Source organism: Agelaius tricolor, unplaced genomic scaffold (genome assembly GCF_023055355.1).
Source record: "Agelaius tricolor isolate 1412-34295 unplaced genomic scaffold, bAgeTri1.0.p SCAF_28, whole genome shotgun sequence".
Taxonomy (NCBI): Eukaryota; Metazoa; Chordata; class Aves; order Passeriformes; family Icteridae; genus Agelaius; species Agelaius tricolor.
The window spans coordinates 7940073-7964961 of record NW_027269288.1 but is presented as its reverse complement, the minus strand read 5'-3'; the positions used below and the strand labels follow the sequence as shown (position 1 = coordinate 7964961).

General features: G+C 48.6%; 1 protein-coding gene across 1 annotated transcript in view; it reads right to left on the bottom strand.

The window, feature by feature from the left end:
• CASZ1 (castor zinc finger 1) overlaps nucleotides 1-24889 on the bottom strand; it is an 88428-nt gene that overhangs the window by 23402 nt on the left and 40137 nt on the right. Inside the window, exons 2-9 of the mRNA XM_071449040.1 lie at nucleotides 24042-24608; nucleotides 16760-17603; nucleotides 13930-13998; nucleotides 9489-9579; nucleotides 7284-7448; nucleotides 4549-4721; nucleotides 2954-3822; nucleotides 974-1115 (exon numbers count right to left, since the gene is read on the bottom strand). Coding sequence (XP_071305141.1) covers nucleotides 974-1115; nucleotides 2954-3822; nucleotides 4549-4721; nucleotides 7284-7448; nucleotides 9489-9579; nucleotides 13930-13998; nucleotides 16760-17603; nucleotides 24042-24608 — 2920 coding nt within the window. The remainder of the gene's footprint in view (nucleotides 1-973; nucleotides 1116-2953; nucleotides 3823-4548; nucleotides 4722-7283; nucleotides 7449-9488; nucleotides 9580-13929; nucleotides 13999-16759; nucleotides 17604-24041; nucleotides 24609-24889) is intronic.

Genomic DNA, 24889 nt, shown 5'->3' with positions numbered 1-24889 from the left:
AGGGACAGAAAGAGGGTCTCAGGTCTGCAGAATTTAATCTTTCAACTACTAAATGGCCTGGACCTCTTCCCCTGGTGTCTACTCCATCACACTTCATTTGTTAACTCATTACCTCCCCCAGGTTTTAGCCCTTCATCCCATTAGAATTTTCAGAACTATCACAAAAATACCACAAAAGCAGGGGGGATGTTGACAAAGGCTCATGCTGCCAGGGACAGGGATCCCCTGGGCCATAAGGAAGGCAAGACACAATCCTGTTCTGAATGGCAGCCTTAGGATCTCTGCAGTTGGCTCCAAGCACTGGACTCCCAAAGGGAGGCTTGTTTAAATAAGGTATGGACAGGAATGGATACAAAGGTCAAAGTGGAGCTCACTTATCCCCAGGATCAGTTCCTCTGCTCTTTTTCCACACAGCACAATCCCCAAACACTCCTGTTCTCAGCAGAGATGCTGGGCAAGTGGGACACATGCTTTGAGATAGGTGTGTTCACACCTGCACAACCATCACCATAACTGTAGGGCAGCCCACGCCAGCCCCAGAGCAGAGTGAGCCTGACACCCAGCTGTTTTGTGTGTCCAGATTCTCTGGAATGTGCTTCCCTTAGCCCTGATTCAACAGACTACAGCAGTGAAATGCTGCTGCTAAGAGTGTGCTGAGGTGTGGCAGTGGAGCAGTTTCAGTCAGCAATTGACAAGAGGACTAAGTGAAAACAGCTTTGCCAGTGCTTCGATTTTCAGAAGGGAGCAGAAGAAGTGAAGCTCCTGTTGAAGAGTCAGCCTGTGAGCACAAAAAACCACCTGGAGAATGGGGAGCAGAGTGAGCCTGCCTGCCTCCAGTTTTGGGGTGTTCAACTCAACCACTGTGAAGCTGCCTTTCACCAACATGCTGTGTCCTCTCGATTTACAGGTACGGAAACTTCCCAAAGCCTGATGTGGGAAGTGCTGAGTGTTCCTGCCTGCCCACTTCTCTCACCCGTGGTCCTTGACACTCAGGTCCAAGCTGTGCTCCTGCAAGGGGTCCTGGCTGGTGGCAGATGTCGGTCCCATGGCCTCCGCAGGTTCCTGCTTCACCTGGACTGGATTGAACCGTCCGGGAGGTGCTGGTTGTCCATTACCTGCTCAAGAAATACAGTGAAAGTAAGTGCAAAAAAATAAATTAAAAACATAGGTCTAAAATGAGGTTACGACAGAAAATAATTTAAGTTAAATCATTGGCATCAGTGCCTAAGTTGAAAAAGCAAAGAAAAAGTGGGGGGGGGGGGAGGGAAGTACTGGGATTGCTGGTCAGCGTTTATTGCCAAGTTGACATGATGGGTTCTGACGTCCACTCCAGCGTGGAAATTCTTCAAGTGATAATTATTGCAAAATTATGTCAAAGTTGCCCAGGCTACGGGCCCTTTAAAGGAGAAGGGCGGAAGGAGCGTGGGGGAGACCTCATTCTCTGCACAAACTGTCATAACTAATTTGCGGGGCTGCCTCTTAAGCGTTTATTAAAGACTCTGTTAATGCTGAGGCAATGTGGCAGCTTTCGACTGCTAGTCAAGCCCCCTTGCTCGTCCCCAGCCCCGGCGTTGCCGTAGCGACAGCGCTGGCCCGACAGTGCGCCTGCCCAGCAGGAGCATCTGCCCCGCCGGGACGATCCAAGGTGACAGCGACGGCACCGGCTCGGACTGCGCGACCTCCTGCCACCCACCGCCCTCGCAAAAACCGGGAATGCTCCTTTTTCGGGAGCAGGTTTAGTGCCGAGCCCGTGAAGGAAGAATTCAAATTAAAGGAGGAGAGGGAAAAAAAAAAAAAGGAGGGAAGGTAGGGGGGAGGGACGAAAGAGAACAAACTGGAGCAAAAAAAAAAAATTAGGAAAACCAGCAAAGAAAAAAGGAGGGAAAAAAAGTTGCTGACAGAAACATGTCTGCAGAGCTTTTTTCCACAATCCCCAAGTGACTAAAATATTAATTTACCCTCCGGCAGTACAGCTGACGGCGAGCTGCTTCTCAGACAGCAAGTGGCATTTTATTAAAAAATAAAGGAAAATAGTTCCCTCAATGACCTTTCTCTGCTTTAGGAAACAATTTTTCAAACAATAATTTTAAAAGTATGCGAAGGTTCCCCTCCCTCTTTAATCAGATCACTTCCTTCTACTCCCCCGTTCCTCCTGCGAAGCCGGGGCCGTCAGCAGCGCTGCCAGGGCCGGGCCGGGCTCAGCCCAGCGCCGCGGGGGCCGCCAGGCTCAGCCTGCCCTGCACGGCCCCTGCCCGTGCCCTCCTGGGAGCCCCTCGGCCATCTGCCAGCGCTGGGACCGAGCTGCGACCGGCCTCGGCTCCGGGCTGCCCCAGGGGATGCCCCTGCCCATCCCTCACCGCTCCGGCAGCGCGGGGAGAGGGGAGCACAGCTCGCAGGAACTGACCGAAAAGGAGGTCCCGTTTGTGGGCTGCACCTACACTGTCCCCAAACCCACAGCTGGGACAACACAGCTGAAGCACAGAACAGCCCTGAACACAGAGCAGGAAACAACTGGCCAGGGGCTACACGATCATCAGTACTGGGCCTAGATAAAGCTTGATACAGTCTCAGTAGAGCCTGCAAGTACTGGGTAAGGTATTTTTTCTTAATTTCTGTTTTCAATAGAGTGCCTCTCTCTTTTCAGCCTATAGCAAATTACACATGGCAACACTCTTCAGCTCTGTAAGAGCTTACCCCCTTCATGGGCAGAAATGTTTCTCACCTCTCTTCCGGCCATGTGGGCATAGCCAGGTTCCACAGGAAACCTTGGCAAGACTGCCTTCCTCAAGGGTTAATTAGACACAACTAAATTCATTCTCCCATTTATTTTCTTTTTCTACCCCTTTCCCAACTGCACTCCCATGGACAACTGGGTGACTTCTCATTCACTCTCCTCCAAGTCACCAGGCACTGCTCTGCCTCCACCACCATCACAACTGATGAGGTAACTCACCTGCTTCAAGTGCCACAGAGGGCTTGAGTGCAGCTGCTGCCAGCCTGGCCATCATAGGAGAGATTAATCCCTTACTAGCAGAGATCCTTTCCATTATAGAGGCTGCTGGAGCAGGCGAAGAAGTAGCCACTGGCTCACCAGATCCTGAAACTGCCTGGGATGAGGAATCTGTTGGAGCAGATGATGCTGGATTGGTGCCAGAAGAACCAGCAGTCATCAGATTAGCCGAGCTGGCAGGGAGTGGTGTAGAGACCCGACTGGGGATGATGGGGAAGAAGGATCCAGCTGTTCCAGGAAGTGCTGAGTTGGAGAGTGCCAGGGCCAAGGGTATATTGCTAGGAAGAGCCTGGGAAAGCAGGCCAGAGATCTTTGTGGCTGGTGTCATGCTGTTGGCAGACTTGGCGGCCTGTGAGGAAGCAAGCTCAGCCGCAGAGGAGGGTGCAGCTGGGACGATGAGAGAAACGGAAGACTGCTGACTGGTTGGGGAGGCACTCAGGCTGGAGTTCTTGGAGCTCATGGCAGAGAAGTCAATAAGGTCATCGTTACTGGACTCCTCTTGCTCATTTTCCTTGGAGCCCAGGAGTGAGGCAGGCAGGCCCAGCACTCCTGAGCTCCGGATGTGCCGGCGCTCGTGTTTGCGTTTATGGGAAGTCATCTGGCTGGTGGAGGTGAAGGTGAAACCACAGCCTGCCCTTATGCAGTGGAAGTGGTTGGTGGCCTTGCTGTAGACACAGCCCTCATACTTGCATTCCTCGTACTTGTAGAACTTCTTGAAGCCATCCTTGGCATAGGCATCATCTTTGATGTGGTAGCTCTTGTGCTTCTCAATGTCACACTTGTTCTTGAAGGTGAATGTACACCCAGGTCTCCTGCAAGGGCATTGAGGAGAGGGTGGTTGGCCGTGATGGCAGAGCTGCTGTCTCCCACCTCCCTCTAGGACAAGGACTGGGGCTGTAATGAGACAACTGCCCCAGCTGCAGAGGGGCTGAGGAGCTGTCTGTGGCTTAATCTGGGACACCCAGGCCAGCAGATTTGCTGCAGTGTGGGAGAGCTGGGAAGCTCACTCCACTCTGTGGAACTGCCACAGGAACATGGGAATACAGGCACCCTCCACTAAAAGTTCCAACAAAACAGCAAGTAAAGGGGACTAAGGTACAAAATGTGCTTTCCTACTCTTCCTGAAAACCTAAAAAATCAGTAGAAGAGCAGTTGTGTACAGAAGGCTAAGTCTGGCCCCAAAAAGGGATGAGCTGGCTGGAGAGAACCCTACCATGAAAGTGCCATTAGCAGTGTATTAATGGCCCACGCTTGCACTCTGAAGAGCACTGTGATCTCTTTCCCAAATTATTCTAGGCTCTGTTTTCTAGTGGGTATCCTCTCCTCAGATCATACTCCTGCCTTCAGAGTGGTCTGTGGCACAATCCTGGAATTCACATCTACTCTGGTATATGAGTTCTCCCAGAAGCAATACTGAGAAGGTCACAGCAGGGCAAATCAAGTCCCTGTGCATACTTGGGAAATTATGACTTGGCAGAAGGAGGCAAACAGAACTCAGAGCTCTGAGGCAGGCCTCCTCCCCTTCCCTGCTGTCTCACCTGCAGTGGAAGTGAGTGGTTTTCTGCCCGTAGAACTGGCATTCCACGGTGCCGCAGTCCTCCGTGGCACGGAACCGCTGGAACCCGTCGTTGATGAGCTGCGTGTTCTTCTTGTGAAAGTTCTCGTGGGTCATCACATCAGAGGTGCTTGTATAGACCTTGTTACAACCCACCTACCCCGGGCCCAAAGAGGAGTCATCAGCACAGCGGTTTAACAGCCTGACATTATTACCAGCAGCAATAAATACATGGGTAGCACACGATCATTTAATAGTTCCATTTGTGTGCTTCTCCTAGGGGTATTAAGTCATCACTTTAATTCGCAATCTAAAGACTGATAGAGCATAGAGCAGTTGTGAAAAAAAAACCAAACACAAACCAACTCTCTGGGCATGAACCAGTAAGAAAAAAAAGGGAGGACTGGAGGGATAAAATACCAGCTCCAGATAAGCATGCCTGCTTGGGGAAGCAGTTAGTAGGGTTCTGCTCTTAAAGAGAACAGAACACTAACAGATGCTGTTGCTTTTTGTTATCTTGGAGTGACACAGAACAAAGTAGGATTTCATCTATTTGGGGAATACAAAATTGAGTGGGAAAAAGTTATTTACTTCTTTAGTCCTTCTGGGAGGTAAGGCATGCTGGTGAAACATGAGGCCAACCAGTCTTTTGATCTTGTAATAAACGGTTTCATTCTAGCAAATCTTAAACCCCATGTTCAGCTGATTTTAGCAAACTGGTGACTTTTTTTCCCTGTCACTGTTCAAGACTCCCACTTCAATAATTTTAAACTTGTGCAGTGCATGAGAATGCTGTGATGAGGACGGAATGCTGAAAACCTGCTTTCCTCTGGGTAAAGCGGGGCAACTTTGCCATATTGAGTAAAAACCCACTGGAATCTGAAAACGTCCTCAGCCCTGCTGAGGGAGGATTTTTTTTCTTTTCTTCTAGCACAACATGTGCCAATGCCTGCACCATCTCAGAAATGGAGAGAAGGAAAACACCACCCCTTAGTTCAGCCCAGGTTGATTCAAACAGGCAATAACAAAACCCATGACAAATACCCGGAGAAAAAAATAAAAAGGATCTCCAGCTATTTCCAATATAAAAAGAGCCTCTCTCTCTCCACACTGACACCTTGAAAAAAGACAGGCCCTGCATGGCATTAAAAAAAAGAATTAAACAAAAGCGTCCTTAGGAATAATTTGCAATGCAGCTCTTGGTGCGAAAGCCTAAAAAAAGTCAGTTTATATAAACAACTAACTGAATTTTATCCACACCAATTATGGACATAAAGAAAAAAACCCCATGTGATGGATGGCACAAATTCTGCCATTTAAGCGGTATTTTCTTTAATTGGGAGTTTATATTCTGACACCTTTCCTGTAAGGCACTGCTTACATGGGCATGACTTTACTGGAAGACAGTGGGCACAGGATGGAATTAGCCATATATAGCTGTGTAAGCGAGGGTCTCTATTTGAACTCGGAGTGCCTTAAGGCTGTGAAACACTCCTTGTACTCTAAAAAAAAGAAATCAAGCAAATCCCACCCTGCTCAACTGAAGAAACGAAATAATCAATATTATGGAAGTGCTAAGAAAAAGTCCTCAGGAGAAAGACACATGAAATTCCCAATTTATCACATGCTGCAAGCACATGCTTCAACCAGTCCCTATTCAGGACAGAAGTTGAGTGCATGCCTAACATTTAAGTATGTGCTTAAGCCCCATTGACTTCAGAAAGCTTCAAGTTAAACATATGCTGAAGTCTATCCTAGCAAAGCATTTAAGCATGTGATTAAGGCCTTGTGACTTTAACTGGGGTCTTAAACTGCTGGGACAGGTCAGGAAGTGAGCCTGACTTTTCAGACCAGAAAATCTGTCACCAAGGGTTGGCTGATCACTCTGCTTGTAACTGCACTTTTTCAGGGCAATGGTTTAGGCCACAATTCTACTAAAACAAGTACACGTCAAACCACCGAACCTGAGGAATGATCAGGGTAAGACCCAAACAATGTGGTGTGTTCATGTCTAAAACAGTGAAGGTATCACAGTTCCATCTGTGCAGCAGCTCCAGCTCTGGCTCCACTGCTGCTGAGGCTTGGCTGCCCCTGGAACACAGCTCTCAGCCTACACCACACATGAATGCCACTGGCAAAGGACATGGAGAACCAGGGGTGTTAAGTGCAGATATGTGACATTAAGGTTTAATTACTTTAGAAATTGATTATGGAGGAAATTAACCCAGTGCTAAAGGGCAGATGTGCCACAAGAAAGTCTGGTTTCAAGGGAGGGACAGATCAGATTTGAGTAGAGACAGTGCATTGGCATTAAAGAAGTTCCTGAGTCTCAGAGAACGGGACTTGCTTCAATAAACCCAAGACTTTGAGAAAACCTTGAGACCTGCTTTGCCTCACTGCATGGACAAGGCTTCTAAAAACTGAGAATGGGGCTTCCCTTTGCCATTCCCAGCGCTCGTCATGACCAGTGCAGTGAGGATGGGGCATGGACTCATCAGCAAGGCTCTTGAATCAGAAGCCAGCAAGACGGGCTCCCCATGTCCCCCTGTGCCTTAGGACAGCCCCGTGCTGTGTGACAGGGGTGGCCAGGACAGCCCCGTGCTGTGTGACAGGGGTGGTCAGGACAGCCCCGTGCTGTGTGACAGGGGTGGTCAGGACCCCCGAGGAGGCGGCTGAGCCGCGGCTCCCGCCCTCAGTGCCTGCATGAGGGGCACTCACCTGCATGCAGTGGTAGTGGGTGCTCTTCCCGTTCAGGTGGCAGCCGTGGTAGTACACGCTGCAGTCGTCCAGGGGGCTGAAGCGCATGAAGCCGTGCTGCAGGGAGTTATCGCGCTTCTTGTGCATGTTGTAATGCCGAATCACATCCTGCTTACTGGTGAATCTCTGCAGAGATACAGACACAGACCGTGAGACACGCACGATGCCAGTGGGTGAGCAATCCTGGGGGCAGGGTGGGTGCCTTGTGTTGTTGTTAATAAACTTATGGGACCAGGAGTTGAAGGCTTGGCAGTAATCACCCCAAGAGAATCAGATTAAAGAGGAGTTGTGTGCATGCATCTTCTTGGTAAAGGGAAAGTAAATACACAAGTTCTAGAGTAAACATGACACTGGGGTGATGCCCAGAATCTGCTCCCTGCAGCTTTAAGATTGCAGGTCTTCTAACATAATTTTAGCTGCTACTATCTCAAGAAGTGCTATAGTTAGAAAGCAAACCAGTGAACTGAACAGCCTACAAGCAACTAAGCCAAGCTTCCAAGTCCCTCACTGTAGTGGTTAGCAAGACACTGGCTGCCACATTCATGTTGGACTAGAAACTGGGAAAAAACCTTGGTTTTTTTACACTGTCCTCCCATTCTAAGTCTCTTGTGTCCCCTAGAACGTAGGATAGCTTTATCAGGAAAACAGGGACAAAAGACCTCTTCAAGTCACAGAAAAAGATGCTTTTCTACAGAAAAACAGAGCTCAGAGCTAAATCTGTATGACCAGAATATCCTTTTCAATCTCTATCTCTTGAAGCAATGAAGGGGTACCCCATTGTCAGAGCAGGCTAAGTGCCTTTAAAATGAAGCTTTTTATTTCTATTTCCCACAGACATCAATATTTACCACTGAAGGTGAGAAAGTAAATCTGATTTTTTTAAAGAAATCAATATCCATTTATTTTGAGCAGTAATTGAAAAGGCCTGTATTCTAATGTTTAACAACTTTTCTAGTCTGCCTCATAGGAAACAAATGATTATCACTTCCACTCTTTCCTCCAATAATATCAATCCTGATCAATCTCATTGGTATTGGCACGGGAATATATGGATATAGATTTCAACAGAAATCCCTTGGAGGCTGGAGCCATGATTTCCCAGGGCGTACATACAGGATTGCTATTGCCAATCATTGTTAATTTGTGCCCACTTATTACAAAGCGTTACTTATTCTAAAATATATCTCAGCCATAAAATAATTTGCATTTTAAAAAGCAGCCTAAATCCTTATTCCCTGCGAGACCAGACAGCTCCTTTGCAAGCAGCTTCCAGACTCCTTAGGAAATAATCATGAGGCCAATCATAATAATAGGTTTTTCTGTTTTTCCATCCTTTGTGTTTCTCTCTTTCTGGAGCAAGGATATCTGTGTCACAGTTGGGATAGACTCATCTTGATTACTTGATGCTGGGCTGGAAGGACCAGTACGTGCATCCCGGAGAGAAACTCTCCTTTGATCAATAGAAACCCACAGCAAAGCACAGCAGCTCCAGATCAACTTCCTCTGCTGTGGTCAGGCTCATCCCCGTGAGACCAAAGGTCTCCTAGGGCAGGGCTGAAGTTGTGTCTGGTGCACGGCAGAGGCAAACTCTGGGATTCCTGCTCACGCATCAGCCTGACCACAGAAATGCCAGTGTCAAACTCTGGACCTGGAATAAGGGTAAACAAACACAGCACGTGACCTGCTGGCTTGACGTGCATACCCTGGCAATCCTCCCAGCAATTACAGCATCACTCCTACCCCCGCGCCTTCCCCACAAATCCCACACTGCTGCTGGTCTTACTGGGTGTTTTGTTGCAGATACTGCTGCTAGAAAGTCACTCGGGCAGCAGGAGGGAAAGAGACAGACTAACAGATCAGCATTTCCTAGTTTCAGGCACAGTTTGTAACAGCACAATTTATGCTCTTGGTGTTTCACTGATATAAATGTGGAGTGGTTCCCACTGACTTGAGCTGATCTATATTTGGCTCCTCATCGTAGCGGTCTGAGTTTGGTTAAAACGGTATTAGACTGAGTTAAATGGGAGCAAAATAAAGTTCTGTTAAATCCAGAACATGTCCTGTCCTCTTTCAGAGCAGCAAAGTGAAAAGGCATGTGCATGGATGTGAGAGGGCAGCCCAGGAGGACGCACGCCGTCCGTGCTGCTGCTTGGAGCGTTGCTGTACCTGGTAGTTGCACTCGGGGTCCAGGCAGTGGTAATGCTCCCGGTACTGGTAGGCGCAGTGTATGTGTCCACAGTGCTGACTGCCAGAGAACCTGCAAACAGGAGGGAGGGAGAGACAATAAACCACTGTCCTGGCAGCAATGCCTGTAAGCAAGGTACAAACAAACTAAGTCCTGTTCCTGCTTTTATCTCACATGTTTACGGCATTAAACCCCACCTCCTTTATCCCCTCCAAGGATGGTGACCCTTGTGCCTTCTCTTGCTTATTTGTCACTATTTAAAGGTGCTTCTTGAGCCGGATCACTCAGGTCCTGTACATCCCTAATCTGTCTTTCCTCTAGAAATTCATCTCCGTTATCTAAGTTGTTTACTTGGGGAAGCATAAGGAAGGAGGGTTCCTAGAACTAAACACCACACAATTCTAGAATGGAGTTTACATACCACACCAGCAAGCTTCAGAAACCTCCCGTGACAGAAGGAGACAAATAAATGTTGGGCAAATATGGATTCTAAATTTTAAGTATAAGCCCACCTAGTAGGATATCAGAAAAGCTGCATACAGCGAATTTGAAAACTCCTGACATACAGGGTGGCAAAAAAGACCAGAAAGACAGAATTGTTGTGTAATACCTTACATACAAACAGTCAGTATGCAGAATTTATTGACTGACAGACACACCAGGAATTGGCACAAAGGGATGATCCAGTAATCGGGTAATCAGTGCAATGAACTCCCTTGTGTATATTCTAGAGGACCCTAGAAGAGCTTGAAAGGGAAGAGCAGTGGAGAGAAGGGGACTCAGAGGGGAAACATTCAAAGATAAAGTACCATCTGCTCAAAGGTTCCTCAAAGGTTCCTCACGTCACTTAAGTGCTAAACACAGCAGGAGTGCATATGATAAAGGGCATGGGAAAGAAATGAGGAAGGGCAGCAGATAAAAAAGGAAAATGAGAGGACTGGGGGTGTCCTGGGGCAACTGAGGAATGGGGCAGGAGGAGGGAAAATTACAGATCATAGTAAGGTGAGGTAACACAAGGCTATGGGATAGAAAAAGTCTAGATTAAAAGCAACACTAAATAAGCCATTTCTGAAGCACAGTAAGGAAGAGGAGGTCAACTGTGGAGACAGCAGGGCCTCTAGGAGATGGAAAGGGGACTTAATTGACAGAAAAGATAGACATTGCTAAAAAATTAAATGACTTCTTTGCCTCAGCATTCACAAAGGGAGACAGGGACAGATGCCAGGAGCAGACATGCCTTTCCCTGGGGAAGGAGAAGAAATACTGCAGGAAATCAGGATCACGTCAGAACAGGTGATTGAGAAACTGGAACAAACCTCAGCAGCAGAGAAGAAACAAACCACAAGGCAAACAGCAGGGCTGGCTGCACAAACAAAGGTGTGGAACCGAGAGCAGAGGAAGAGATTCCTGCTCAACGCCTGGGTGACTGCTCGGCTTGTCCAGGGCAGCCACCAGGGCCACCGTGGCACTGACCAGGGACATGTGGCTCCACAGCACACGTAACCAACTGGTCCTGCTAGTCCAGGGCTTTATGTCAGCAGCACCACCAGCAGCTCTTCAAGGAAAGCAAGTGCCCTGTGGGAAGCTTCCTCTCTATTCCACTGATGTGATGGGGAAAAAAGAGAAAAGGGCTGGAGACCTGTGCGGTGTAGGCCAGGCAGAGAGGAGGATGATACAGACCTTGCTGACAAATATAAAGCAGTTCAAATTATTATCAAAAATGAGGATGCAAAGTGACCAGAGATACCAGCTGGAGTAAAAGAAGGGCCAGACACCAACAAGACCTGACTCCAGGAGATGAGTTATTTGAGGCACCCTAGCAGGAATGACACATGGACTCAGTTTTAAAAACAACAGCCAAACAAGCACTCCAGCACTCCCAACTCCTATCCTCCTTACCATGTGCCATGGAAAGGTGTGTGTGGTGTCTACAGCACTGGAAGGGAGAAACAAGTGTTCCACCAAGCCGTGGCTGGGGGAAGGAGGGAAGTGGCAAACCCAGCACAAAGGGGAAATTCTGCTCCTTCAGTGCACAAGGCTGGGCTCCTAAAGGGTTATATTATCCTGTGTTTCTTCTGACACTTGAAACAGTTCAAAGCTATTAATTTTTAAAGCGCAGCATCTGTTTAGGTTTTTCATAACAGGAAAGCTTACACACACCACACACTTACATGCACACACACACACACATTTACATGCACAGACTCTACAGTACATCCACACCCCCTGAACTTACTTGAACGTAAATTTCCATGCATATGGAAACAGACACAAACACACACACCTGAAACAAGAAACTCACAGACCAGCTCATCACACTGATAAACAAATCCAAACTCCTAAGTTGTCAATACAGACACATAGATGCAACTGCACAAGAACAACCCACTCCCTCTTCCTTCACATTAATCGGTTCACCTTTTTTTTTCTTTTGCCAGAAAGTCTTGATCTGGCAAGAGTTGATAAATAAATAATAATAAAAATAATAAATAAAGAAGTCAGCATGCTTAGAGAGTGTTTACAGACTCATTACTCTGTAACGATGATGTGAAAGAAGAAAAAAAAAAACCCACCCCAATTACAAGGGGGGAGGAAACCCACACAGAAATAAATATTTAAGCAAGTGCTGCCAGAAGCACCATCTGCTGAGGCACTAATAATAATAATAATAATTTTTTCTGTGGTCTTTTTTTTTTTTAATTATAAATATACAGGGAGGAGGAGGGGGAAAAACAACCCAACCCAAACTAGCTAAGTAAGAGGTTTTGTTTTGTTGTGTGAGAGAATGGATTATCCCTGGGCAGCTTTTGGCAGTGGCTTTGGCAAACTCATTAAGCTAATTATGCAGTACAGACATAAGAGTGCTGTGTCTCTTCTCCCCCCACCCCTTGATTTTAAGGCTTTAAACTGTTTTTTTTTTAAATGTGTGTAAATTGAAGGGAAGTGGCTGTGCTGGCAACGGGTGGCTTGCGGAGCCTTTTAAGCAGGATGTGGTGTCCCTGAGGTAGCTCACAATCCTCTCTCAGCTACCTGCCTGACCCAGGGAAAGGGGCTTGCACAGCTCCAAAAGCAGTGGATGTGGCTGAAGTGTTTACAGTTCTCTGCTTGAGAGGGGAATGGGGGACAGAAAGGTGCCACCTCCTCTCCCACTGCAATTCCTACAACTCCTGCGATCTCAGAAATAAAAGGATGCTGCTCCTTCTGGACCTGGGATAAGGGTAAACAAACACAGCACGTGAGTTTAAACCCCTGCTTTCCCTCCTATATTCTATATATTCTACTACTGTACTGTCCCTTGAGGCAGTCAATTCCCACATGCACTTGAGGCATTGCTGCTTGAGGAGCTGCCTGTGGTGGCACAACTGCCCTCTCTTCCCATGGGGTTTTCTGCCCCCTTCTCCTACATCTGGGATTTGGGCAAAAGGCAGGAAATTAAGTCCCTTGTCATTCCATTCTTGAGCTAGGATAGTGCTGTTCCCACTCTTTTTCCCTGCCAAAATGTTCCCTTTACTTTCCCAGCAGCTGACTGTCTCCCACAAGGAGACTCTCTGTGGGCTCTAGTAAGGTGGGAAAGCACAGTACACACTCCCTTCCCCTTTCATTAATAGGTGCCCAAGTGCTGGTGGGAGCAAACCCTCCAGTGTTTCCCTGGAGAGAAGCTTTTGCTTCCCTCATGTCTGTCTGGATACAAGGGGCTTTTGTTGGGAGCCTTCTCACATGGAGGATTCAGCTGGCTGGGGGCAGAGCCTGGTGGACCCTTTATGCCATGAGCTCTAAACCAGGCAGGTGTTATGCAATCATCTCCTCTGTCCCTCTGGCTCTTGGGGCATTATTCACTTTGTCCCACCACAACAACCTTGGGCTTCCTCTCAGCATCGCTGTCCTGACCTAAGCATGCCCACAGCTGTGATAAGGTGCCCTACTCTGCACCTGATTCAGAGAGGATTTCTCAGAAAAATGAGCTGCAAAAATTTCCTAGGATAAACATCCCATGTTGATGCCAAGAGCTCCCTAAACTCAAGTTACTTGTGAATCTCCCTTGCTGAGATTCTCAGAGCTGAGATGCTCTCTGCTTGCCTCCTGCAGACATGGTAGGGGAAAAAGGCAGTGGACAGAAAGAACAACAGCCAAGAAGCAGAACTCCCATTTAAATCCTGGGCTTCTTCAGTGAAGCAGTTTTCCACTATTTGTCACAAAGTCTAACAGCTCCAGGGAGCTAAGCATGCTCTTGGCATGACTGTGTACCTCTCACAGCTGCTGCTCTCCCAGGCAGGGGGACAGAGCGAGTACAGATGACACGGGAAATGGAAGTGCCAATGTCTGGTTTAAACACCTGATCCAGACAAGACCTTGTCTCTCCCACCACCACTCCATCTTCTTACTCCCAGCCCTCTCCCCAGCAAAGTCAAAAGTTTTGCCTACCTGGCAATATACTTCTGGTAAATATTTACGTCTTCGCTGACGGCCGGTTTGTCAGTGGGTAATCCATTCCTAATGGGAGACACACAGGGCAGAGCTGGTTAGCAGGAACAGGGCACAGCTTAAACTCCTTGTTTCTCTCACACACCGCTGACAGATCAGAGGGCCCAGGGAAGGGTACCAGCAAAGACACCCATAAGTTTAAATTCCCTCCCATTTGCTCTTCAAATCCTGTACCTTCTTTTCCCAGGGACACATAGGCTGTGTACCACCCTTCCTGCATGCTCCTTCTTTGCAGGACTCTGAGCAGTTTGTTGGAGAAAGTGAGAAGATCAACCACAAAAACCTGTTTCTACAGAAAAAAATGCCTATACAAAAAAGTGATGGCCACATGCAATCACCTCTCTGAGGCACCTGGCAGTTCTGCCCTTGTGTGCACAGAAGCTTTGCCCCTGGATCAGCTGCAGGAGAAGAGTCCCTTGGCCAGCCAGGTTGTGAGCTATTGCCCATTTCCCTGTGGCCAGCATCCCTGCTGCTCTGTGACCAGCACTGGAACAGTGGCTCCAGCCCCTGAATGGGGCTTAAAATGCCTCTTTGGTTCATAGATACCCCAAAATTCTAACAGACAGATTATATTTTAATCAATGAGAAAACCACCCCAACTGTCACATAAGCCTGGATTATTTTGCATCGTTAGGAAGCAGATAAAAATAACATCCTTAGTGAGTTCAGGAAGAGGGAAAATTAGATGCAGGGCCAGACTCCAGCCTACCCAAGAGATAGGGCCACCCCAGTGCACCTCCAGACAGGCTGCACACCATCTTCTCTGTGTGCTTTGCCCAGCCTCCCCTCCGCCTCCCTGCAGCTCTGCACCCTGGTTTAAACAAGGACACTTTCGCACAGAGTTCACTTGAAGGTAGACAAGTTCAGGGCAGGTTAATGGCATTGGATCTAAGAGAGTTTAAACCCATGGCAAGGGTGTATGTGCAGATGTGTGAGAGTAAAGGGTAATTCCTGCCAGGTTATTGAACCCAGTGGGGACTGGGACTGGGAAGCCACGGCCCAGATACTGCAGTCAGCACTTCCTTCACCAGCACAGTTAATGGGCTGCTGCCTTTTCTCATGGAAGCCTCTATCCTGTGAGTAGCCTGAAGGAGAAGGGACCAGAGCCCATTCTGTACTGCAATGTGTGATCAGGACACACGAAGTGCCAGGTTGAAGGCCATGGTCACCTCCATTCCAGCTGCAGCCTCATCATGATGCCCTGGTTGAGGAAATCCTGTGGCCAGAGGAAGGCTCACCATGGTGCTGGCAAACCCACATCTGGCAAGAGGCAGGAAAACAAGCAAGAGAAAGGAAAACAAACTGGGATCCCAGTGCAACAACAAAGCAGATAAGAGGCTTGCTTATCTTGCTTGTGCCTTTAGGCACAGCTCTAGGATGGCAGCTGAGCCCCAGGCAGCTGGAATGTTCTCAGGACACTTCAGGCACAGAGTCTCGGACCAAGTCATCATCACAACAGGGCGCTGAGTCTCCAGGATTATTTACACCACTGTGCTTTGAAGTAATAGGAGTCCCTGCCTGTCATCTGTAGCACACACAGGTCCATCCTGAGCAGGACCCTGAGCAGATGCAGATGTTAATAATCCTCTGTCCTTTCCCATACACCTTTACCATGGAGCTCCCCATCTGTCTGCAGGCAGTTGATGAACAACCATTTCACATGGAAGACAGGTATCATTAAATGGCTCTGCTTTCCACATGGGCAAACAGGGCAAGTGGGTGATGCAGACTTTGCTGGGACTGCAGAGAACATTCAAGCAAGCTCAAGGCCTTCTACAACCACATACCAAACACAAACCAGCCTTTTTCCTCATCAGAGGACCAAGCAGTAGGGTGTGTGTGATGGCACAGAGGGCAGGACAGAAGGCCCTGGACTTACTACAAATGACCTCATGGGATTCACAGCTCACAACAGCCCAGATTCACAGTGAGAAACAAGTAAACCCAAACCATGACAAGAAAGCACAGAAGTCTCTGCCTTCCTCCCAGCTGCAGCCTGACATACATATGAATCTCTTCTACAGCTCCCACCTCTGGAAGGTACATTAAAAAGTAATCCAAGATTTGGCAAGACCTTCAGATACCTCCATTCAGTCAATGGCATCACTGCAGAGACTGCTGGCAACGTATGTGCAGGAGGTTATTAGTGGTAATTGGGCTAATGAGTTTGCCCAGTCTGAGGGGTAATTGAATCACCTCTGTTTGTGTAAGCAAATTGAGAAGACACAGGCCTGGCCCCACAGAAGTAGGTATATGCCTAACTCCTATGGAAATTAATGAGAATTAGGCACCAAAATGTCTTCTGAGTTCTGGGACAAACAAAAAGCCCCATCTTGCTAACAGTAAAGTCAGCAGAGTCATGCCTTTTAGTTAAACGGAAACAAGAATCAGGTTCTCCTGCAGACACATCCAGATGCCTGGGAAACCAGAGAGAGAAGAAAATAAAGTATTTCCAGCCTTGACCCTAAGAGTGCTGACAGTACCATGTTCCCTCCTCTTTCATTTTAACATATGAACTCAGGAGCTGTTGGACTCCAGATTCATGGCCATAATTGCTGATGGCAGGTCACAGCCTTAGTGCAGACCAGATAAATAGAGATGTAAGGTATAAAAGAGGAGCAGACACTTTGACAGAGAGCAAAGAGAACCATCCCGTGAACAATGCAGTATTTAACAGGGTAAGAACTTGGAATTGCCCACTGAACCACAAACAGACTTATGGTATGATCCCCCACTGGTACTTAGGTAAGAAAAGTGGGAGTACACTTACTTTACTGTAGAGACTGTTCCAGTTGTGATGGAGTCTGTCTTGGAGAAAGTTGATTTCAGGTACTCAGGAGTGTTGAATGGCAATGAGATGGACTGCTCTGGCCCGGCCACCGGAGTGCTGCTGGGGGTACTGGTGAGGGAAGCAGGGGCCAGGCTGGGGACTGGAGCTTTGACTGGAGTAAGCTTCTGAATGTTCCTCACATCATACTTGGAAGGCCGGCCTACCTTGCCTGTCTTGAAGGCGATGGCTCCTCCCATATCTGGGCTTCCTTCCCCAGGCTTGAAAAGGTGCAAGTACTTGACATTTTCTAGGTCATACTTGGAGGCCTTCTTGTAAGTGTTGCCATTTTGTGGCCTGATGCTCTCACCCGTCTTCAGCTTTTGAATGAAGAAGTCGTATTTGGAGGCCCGTGACATCAGGCCCTGCATCTGGGAACTGCTGGGAGAGGGCAGTGGCAGGATGGTGGCTTTGGTCTCCGTCAGCATGGAGGCGTCTGGACCTGGCACGCGAATGGGCTGTGCCAGCACTGAGGACGGCTCTTTTCCCAGCTTGGAGCCCAACTCCTCAGATTTGGCCAAGTGCATGGGCCACGAGAGCTGCTCTCCAGCCTTCAGTTTGCGGATGTACTCCTCGTACTTGGAGAAGCGGGCTCGTTTGCTCATGGCATCTTCGCCGGGGAGAGAGGCGGCGGCGGCGGCGGTGGCCTCTGAGGTAGCAGCGTTCAGCTTGTCGAAGCTGATCTTGCGCGCCAGCTCGTCCCGCATGTTCTGGTCGTCGTAGCCGAACATGCCCAGGAACTCGTTCATGGTGGTGGCGGCGTAATCCCGCAGTGATGAAGCTTCCCCTGCAGTGAAACCAGAGGAGAGAGTCACACAAGGCACTGATTTTTCTTCTCCTCCCATACCAGCACTAGCAGTGGGTGGGGGGGGAGGAAGGGGAGAGGGGAACATGATCTACTGACGTTTGGCTCACTTGTTAGGTTTTATGACTCTTAAATTAATTTGTTTAAAAAAAAAGTAATTAATACTGGGGTAAAATAAAAAGAGTTCATCAATGCCAGGAAAATCAATTTCCTAAATGTTCTAGCCGATGGCTTTTCAGTACATTAAACAAAGTTTCATAAATGTCTCTGCACTCTTGCCTTGGCCTAATATGAAGAAAAAGTAATTTTACTGGAAGTGAGACCAATGCCAATATGCCAAGGTTTGTACAGATCTGTCCTTGTGTATATTTGTGTATGGAAGGAGGTGCACAGAGGATAGATGGCAGCATGTGTAAGGGGGAAAACCCATGTGAAAATGCTGTGTGTGTTGGTGAAGAGCAAGCAGGGCTGAGAGAAGGCAGGACAGGATGGTGTGAAATGGATAAGGGAGATGGGCAAGGCAATGTATGGGGTGGAGCAGGAGGAGGGCAGAATAGAACAGTGCAGAGAGGAGGAAAGCAGCAGAGGTGGAGATGAATCAAGGCAGGGGAAGAGCAGCAAAGGCTGTGTGCACGAGAAACCTGGCAATGAGGAGTGCAGGAAGGAGAGCAGAAGGCAAGACAAAGACAGGACAGTTGCCCACCACTGTTTCAGTCCTTCCCTTCCCTTCCTTGTCAATTTTGTAAGGATTCACTCAGCTTGCTCTCCTCCATCTCAATTCCTGTAAATGGGCAGCTACTACTTGCCATGTGGAAAAGGGCCACAGTCCAGTGAATGCTATGGAAACCTACAGGCAGCCTCTCAAGCAGCCAGGAACAGCTTCCAGTAACACCAGGAAAAAGGAAAGTCCACACAGGTGAAAAATAGGTAAGGAACAGCCTTCCCTCCATCAGGATTTAGACTGAGGAGAGAAAGCTGTTGTCCTGATGTGGGCTCCAGGGAGGGGGAGAAAGCCAGTGCTCCGGAGCATGGGCTGGGGAAGGGGCAGGAAGGGGTTAGTTCCATGGAGCTTGATTAAAGGGAGGAAGGATGAGCAAAAGCTGTCCTTCCTTGGGTCTCTCCCTCCCTCCTTCCCTCCCCTACTCCCTCAGGCAGTTTCACAGCCCACCATGATGGGAAGAACACACATCTGGAGGTCACCCAATATCAGTGTAAAGGAGGAAATAAAGAGTGCTCTGATGCGCCGGCTTGGCCTCGTTTAGGCTTCAGTCTGACACAGCGCTCCTCCTCCTCCTCTCCCTCTTGCTTTCTACTGCAGAGTAAAGATTTACTGTGTGCAGGAGTCCTTCAAACCTCCCTCATCATCTTTACTCAACACTTGCTCTGGCTCTAATGGGCAAGCACATTCCTTCCCAGGCGGCCAGCACAGGGAGGCACACTGGCAGCAGAAGGGAAGTTCTGGGCATGGGGTCCCACTCAAAACAAAGCAACACTGCCTTGAAACACAGTGGAAAAGGAAAGCACCAAGATGCTGCTAGGGAACAGGTCAGTAGATCCAAAAGATTCCTAAGAAGTGGGGAATCTGACAGCCAGTGATGCCACTTGCACAGGCAGGCACGTACACGAGAGCGTTTCCGTGCACGCAAGAGCCTGTCAATGAGCACAGTCCAAGTTCAATAGCCATCAGCTCCCACAAATCAGTTTTCACAGGACTCTATGGAGGAAAAGACTGCCTGTGACGGGCACTAAATGGGCAAGACCATGAAGGTCACATTCCTGCTCCAGGATTGCCTGGAATAGCTGTTTTACTGCAGCAGAAGTGCTGCTACACTGGCTCCCTGTGTACGTGGTTCTGGGGGAAGGCGATGTGAAGAACACGCCCAGAGCCTGCAAGGCAAGGGGCAAAGCCACACCTGCATGGATCTGCTTTAGCCCAAAATGACCTTCCAGTTCCAGGCACTTCCAAGCCCAGCATTCTGCATGGGATTTGGGATGCCTGACTCCAGAATAAACACCCTGCTCGTCACAGAATGGGTGGCAATGCCCCTGTGGTGTCAGGCTCAGGGCATAGCACAACCTCATGGGTTGGTATTAATCTTACAGGATGTTAAATGCAGAACCATTCCTCACTAGGTCCAGCAACAAGACTTGCCGGAAGGACAACTTTATCTTTCACACACAGCATATTAAAAAAAAAATCATTCTGCTTTAAAGCAGTTCTCCTCTTCACCTCTTTTTTTTTATTTTCCCCACTTCCATTTCGGTATAACCCTATGACCCAACAGAAGAGAATGAACCCATGAAATCCCTACTGGGTCTAACAATTTCCTGTTTCTGTTAAACCTGCTTTCCCTGTTCTGCTTTTCCTTTCTTTTTGGACCAGTAAAACAACCCCCAGCTTTGCTCATAATGCTCTGATTTCCAAGGACTGCACAGAAAAACTCTAGCCAGCTTGAGTCAAGCTGCAAGGGGAAAAAGAATACCACACTAAGGATCTGATACAAAATGAAACTATTAAATGTGATTTCTGCTAGCTTTAGCCACTGCCCTGAAAGCCAGTGTGCCCCATCTTTGGTACCATGTGGCTATACCTCAGCTGGGTAAACAGATGCAAAATCCAAGCCTATGGGAAAGGGGAAAGGGGATGGTCCAGAACTTCTGAGCTTTGTGAAGTCTGAGCTCAGCTTTCACTGTCATGGGTTTAATCCCCAAACCCATCTTGAATTCTGCTTTTCCTTTGCTCAGATTTGGTTCCAGATGATGACAACACCCTCCCTGCTTTGCTGGTGTTTGCTCAGTCTTTCCTCACCCACATTTCTTAAATGCTGTGTCCAGTTCCCACTGCTCAATGCCAGGAACTGCAGCTCTACTCATCCAGCATGAGCCCAACAAACCCAACACATCCCCTGAAGTTAAGACAACGTGCATTTAATTGCTCAGGCACCCAATATGAAGGACAGAGGCTCCTCCAGCAGAGGCACCCTGCTACAGAAGGGAGCTGGCTCTCCAGAAGGGTCGTATGAGTTTCAGCCACCTCACTTCACGTACACTTTCAGACAACGGTGAAGAGGTAATTGATATTACCTAACTGACAGAAAACCCTCCTCTTTTCCACAAACAGACAAAAATGAAGCAGGACAATCGTTGGGAAACACTCCCTGTGAGGACTCCTGGAAGCCACAGGAAGCATTATCCCTGTGTCTTCCTCCCCCTTCCCCGCACTGCATTTTCCTCTCCTTTCCTGTGTGATAATAAAGGGCTCCCTCTCCCCTTGTCGCTGCTCTCCATTTGTGGGCATTGCCAAAGAGCAGAGATCTGTGTGTCTCAGAGCAGCTATCATATCACAAAGGATCCGAAGCTAGCAAAAAAGGCGCTAAAAATAGCCTGCAGCAGCACACTATATATGGAAGGAAAAGCAAAACAGCCCAAACGGAGTGCAAGGTCTGGGTACTGGGGGATGGGACATCCCAGCCAGGGCTTTGTCCTTTATTCTGCTTGGGAGGGAAAATACATAGACCTGGGGGATACAGGATGATGAGCAAGAAACTGGCACTTGGCGTGTATGCTCTCCTAAGTGAAGTCTCCCCAGGAAATTAGGAAGAGAAAACTCTCCTGGTTGAAAACAGGGACAATGAATATTCCAAGAGACGTAGCCAAGAAGCTAAGAAAGGCAGATCCAAAAGCTTGTACAGGGGGAAGCTCCTACTCCGACTGCTTTAGCCCACTATGTAACAGGCAAAGCGAGGAACATGTGTAGGAAAATCTGCCTGGGTGTGTGTGCGTCAGTGAGCGACTGTGGAAAGGGATCTGTGTCAGTGGCCGCACCGAGAAATCTCACTGCTATATATAAATGTGCACAGAGAAGCATGGGCCGGTCAGTGGGCAAGAGAGGGTGCCTGAATGAATGAACAAACACATCTGCACATCCAGATCAGCTTCTGACACCCATCTCCTGACAGACACCAGCTTTGTGACTCCTCAGCGTGCTTCCCAGGTGGACCAGGCAGGAGGCACACAGGGCAAGACTGAGCACCCACTCCTTAGTCTTGTTTCTCCCAGGGGAGGCTGGAAAAGAAACTCCATCTTGTTTCAAAGCATGAGGCTTGAATAGCATTGAGTGAGTCTCCGTGAACTTCTGCCTAATGCACAACGAGCCTTGCTGTCAGCCTGGAAGGACACAAAGGTGGCCAGGATTTGGCAACAGAGCACGAGAGGTACTGGTGGAAGACATGGGCACTAGCTGAATCCGGAGGAAGTGGACAATATGTGTGCACACCAGGACTCTGGGAAGCAGAAACCCTTCTCATCCCCATGTAATTAGGATCACTTTTCCCACTGACCAAGAAAGCCCGTTAGATGTAGGATTTGGTTTTCTGTGTGGCTCCTGCTTTTCACACAAGTTTCCAGCTGAGCCAAGTGTGGGCTCAGCTTTAAACACTGCTCAGCACTGTCAGCCCTGTACCCTCTGTTCTCATGGGGAGCAAGTGGTGCTCAGATTCTTCAAATCAAGGTTTCTGTGATGACTCCCACTTTGACTGGGGGGGCAGACCTGTATCCTCTCCTTTCATCTGCCTCCTGCGACCCCCCCAGCTCCCACCAAAAAATTCCTCCTTTTTGACAGAGGAAATTCCAAATCTCATTGGAATAAGTTTAGTTCACATTCAGTAACGTCAGGTGTTGAGAGGACTTGGTGATGAACAGCTGAAAATTCATTTCCTGAACACTGACAGAGAAAGTAAAGGAAAATAACTTTGTCCTTTCCAGGGCAAGGGATGTTTCTTGTGCTTTCAGGGAAATGTTGCAAATGACATTTTTAACAAGGTTCTTGAAGCAGACGCTCAAGACACAGCAGCACGTCTGTTTGCAAGTCAAATCCCACGTGGTTCTATATGTAAACTGGACGCCTCATGTGCCATTACCTGCCTTAGACATAAATGAAGCTTCAGCTACCCCCCTCCCTTCCCAAAGTTACCCATTTTTGCATAATCCTTTGACAATACAGCCCTGCAAAAGTATTTTACTTAAATCTCTTCCCCCAGTGAAAAACCTCAGCTTCTTTTCATTTTCTCTAGTTTGGGAACATTTTTTTTTTTACATTTAAGTTCCCCTCCTTTTAGTTTTTATAGCAAATAAAAGCTGCAAACGGTGAGGTGGGGTTGAGTGGTGTGAATTAAAACAAACTAAACCAGAGTCCAGGCACAATCACCTTGTGTCTGGGAACGACAAGGGCTTTCCTATCAAAGGAAACTGAAGGTCACACTTTCCCTCATTGATCTTGCAATGTTTGTTAATTACTCTGTCACTGATGTGGCGAAGGATAATTAAACAGCTCTGTTTATATCTTATATGCATAATTATGTGCGCTGCCACTGAACTCGTGAAGACTAGAGAATGTGCCTCTCCAGAAGGGGAACGGACAGACGGAGATGAGTTTCAGCTGCATTATTAACAGGAGGAGGAAAACATGCGCACACACAAAAGGAGGAAAGTTTGATGGATTCACAAAGTGCTGAGATCAGGGGAGGGGTGCGTGCAGGTGGAGCAGATTAAGGGAAGATCTTTCAATTACAGATCCAGCCCAACTGAGTGACAAATGGGGAGGGAGCTGCTCTGCCCTAACGGAGAGAATTCAATTCACCCAAAGCTTTTATCAAGGCTTAGCACTCATACACCCCTTCAAATCAATCTGGGGGAAACCTGGGTATCAGAAAGGGAGCAAGAAAGTCATCTGAGGCCTTCCCCAACATCTCTTGTTGACCTCAGCTTTTGAATGAACCACAAAAATGAAGTAGAAGCAATCTGAAAATAGGGAACACACAGCCAGAGGAAGAACACACGAGATGGTGGGGGAAACTTTGATTTGGAAGTGGCATTTTCACCAGCTCGATGCTGAGCTCAGGGTGGGCAAAGCTCGAGGACTGGGCCCCTCGTGAGGGGAGGCAGCACCACGACACGAGCATCACCTCAGCCCCTCCGCCCGGCTGAGGCACCACAGAGCAGCAGGAAGGGATCATGACATTCACTGTGAGGTGCCTCTCTGGGGACCATCCCAGCCTTGCCCTGGCTCAGTTCAGCCTCCCACAGGCTCCCCCCGATCCGGTCCAGTCCCTGGAGGAACGCCTTGACGGCCATTCCTTCCAGAACCTTCATCCCGGCCACTGCTCCTGTCCTGCCCGGTCCGGTCCCTACCCAGGGATTTGTGGTCTGGAAAGAACTATCCAGCCACCCTTCTTGGGAAGGGGAGGCTAAGCCAGAGGCAAACTCCCTATGGTCCCAAGAGCAAAATGACAGGCCTCTGCAAGGGGCTCAGGGCTCTCACTCTTCCCCTTGGCTGCCAGTGCTGCAGGACCTGCCATGGACACAAAAAATGTAACTCTGAAGCTGTCCTGTGTTAGGAAATGGAGGGGACAGAGGGCTTACCTGAGGTGGTTCCTGCCCCCAGCTTGGAGCCTGGTTCGCCACTGGAGGACCGGTAGGCATCGTCCTTTGCTGGCCCATCTGAATCCCTGTCATCCAAGAAGTTGCCATCCTGTGAGCCCCTCAGAGCGTCTGCCTCGTCCCCGTTATCTTCCTCGTCGCTGCAGCCCTTGGGCTGCACCATGTAAACCCCTTCAGGGGGCACCTCTGTGCTCTCAGTGCTCTTACATTCCTTGCCCTCTGCTCGCCCCAGCAAGGGCTCCTCATTGTACTCCCCGTTCACCCACTTCTCGATCACCTCCCTCCTTTTGTCCTCCTCGATCTTCTGCACGCAGCTGAGTCCATCTGAAAACTCTGTCCCCAGCTCTTTGGTCCCAGGCTGGGGCAGGTCCTTGTTGCTGCTCTCCTGCTGTGGCCCCTTGTCCGCACGTGCCTGCTCGGCTCCCCCGTGGTCGAAGACGACTTGGCGGCTCAGCTTGGCACAGATGGCATTTAGCTTCAGGCCGCCTTTGCGCTTGGCAGCCATTGCGGGTTTTCCTGAGGCTGCGTCAGTGCATATAGTTCTTTCAGCTAGGAAGAGAGAGGAGAAAGAAGCAAGGAAGGGCATCAGTGGGATCAGACAACTTGAACCCGAACAGCAAAAGCATGGTGCCAACCCACGGGGCTCTCATCCTTGGAAAGGTGGAGCTATTATGTGCTTCCTAAGCTCTGAGTGGAAGCCCAACCAGAAGAGCTCGGTGAGAAGCATCCTCTGAATCTGCTGGAACCAAAATATGCCACTGGCCACTAGAAATTTGTGCTGGGACAGAACTGGCTTTGACAGACCCCAAACATCCCAGGCAGGTGAGCGT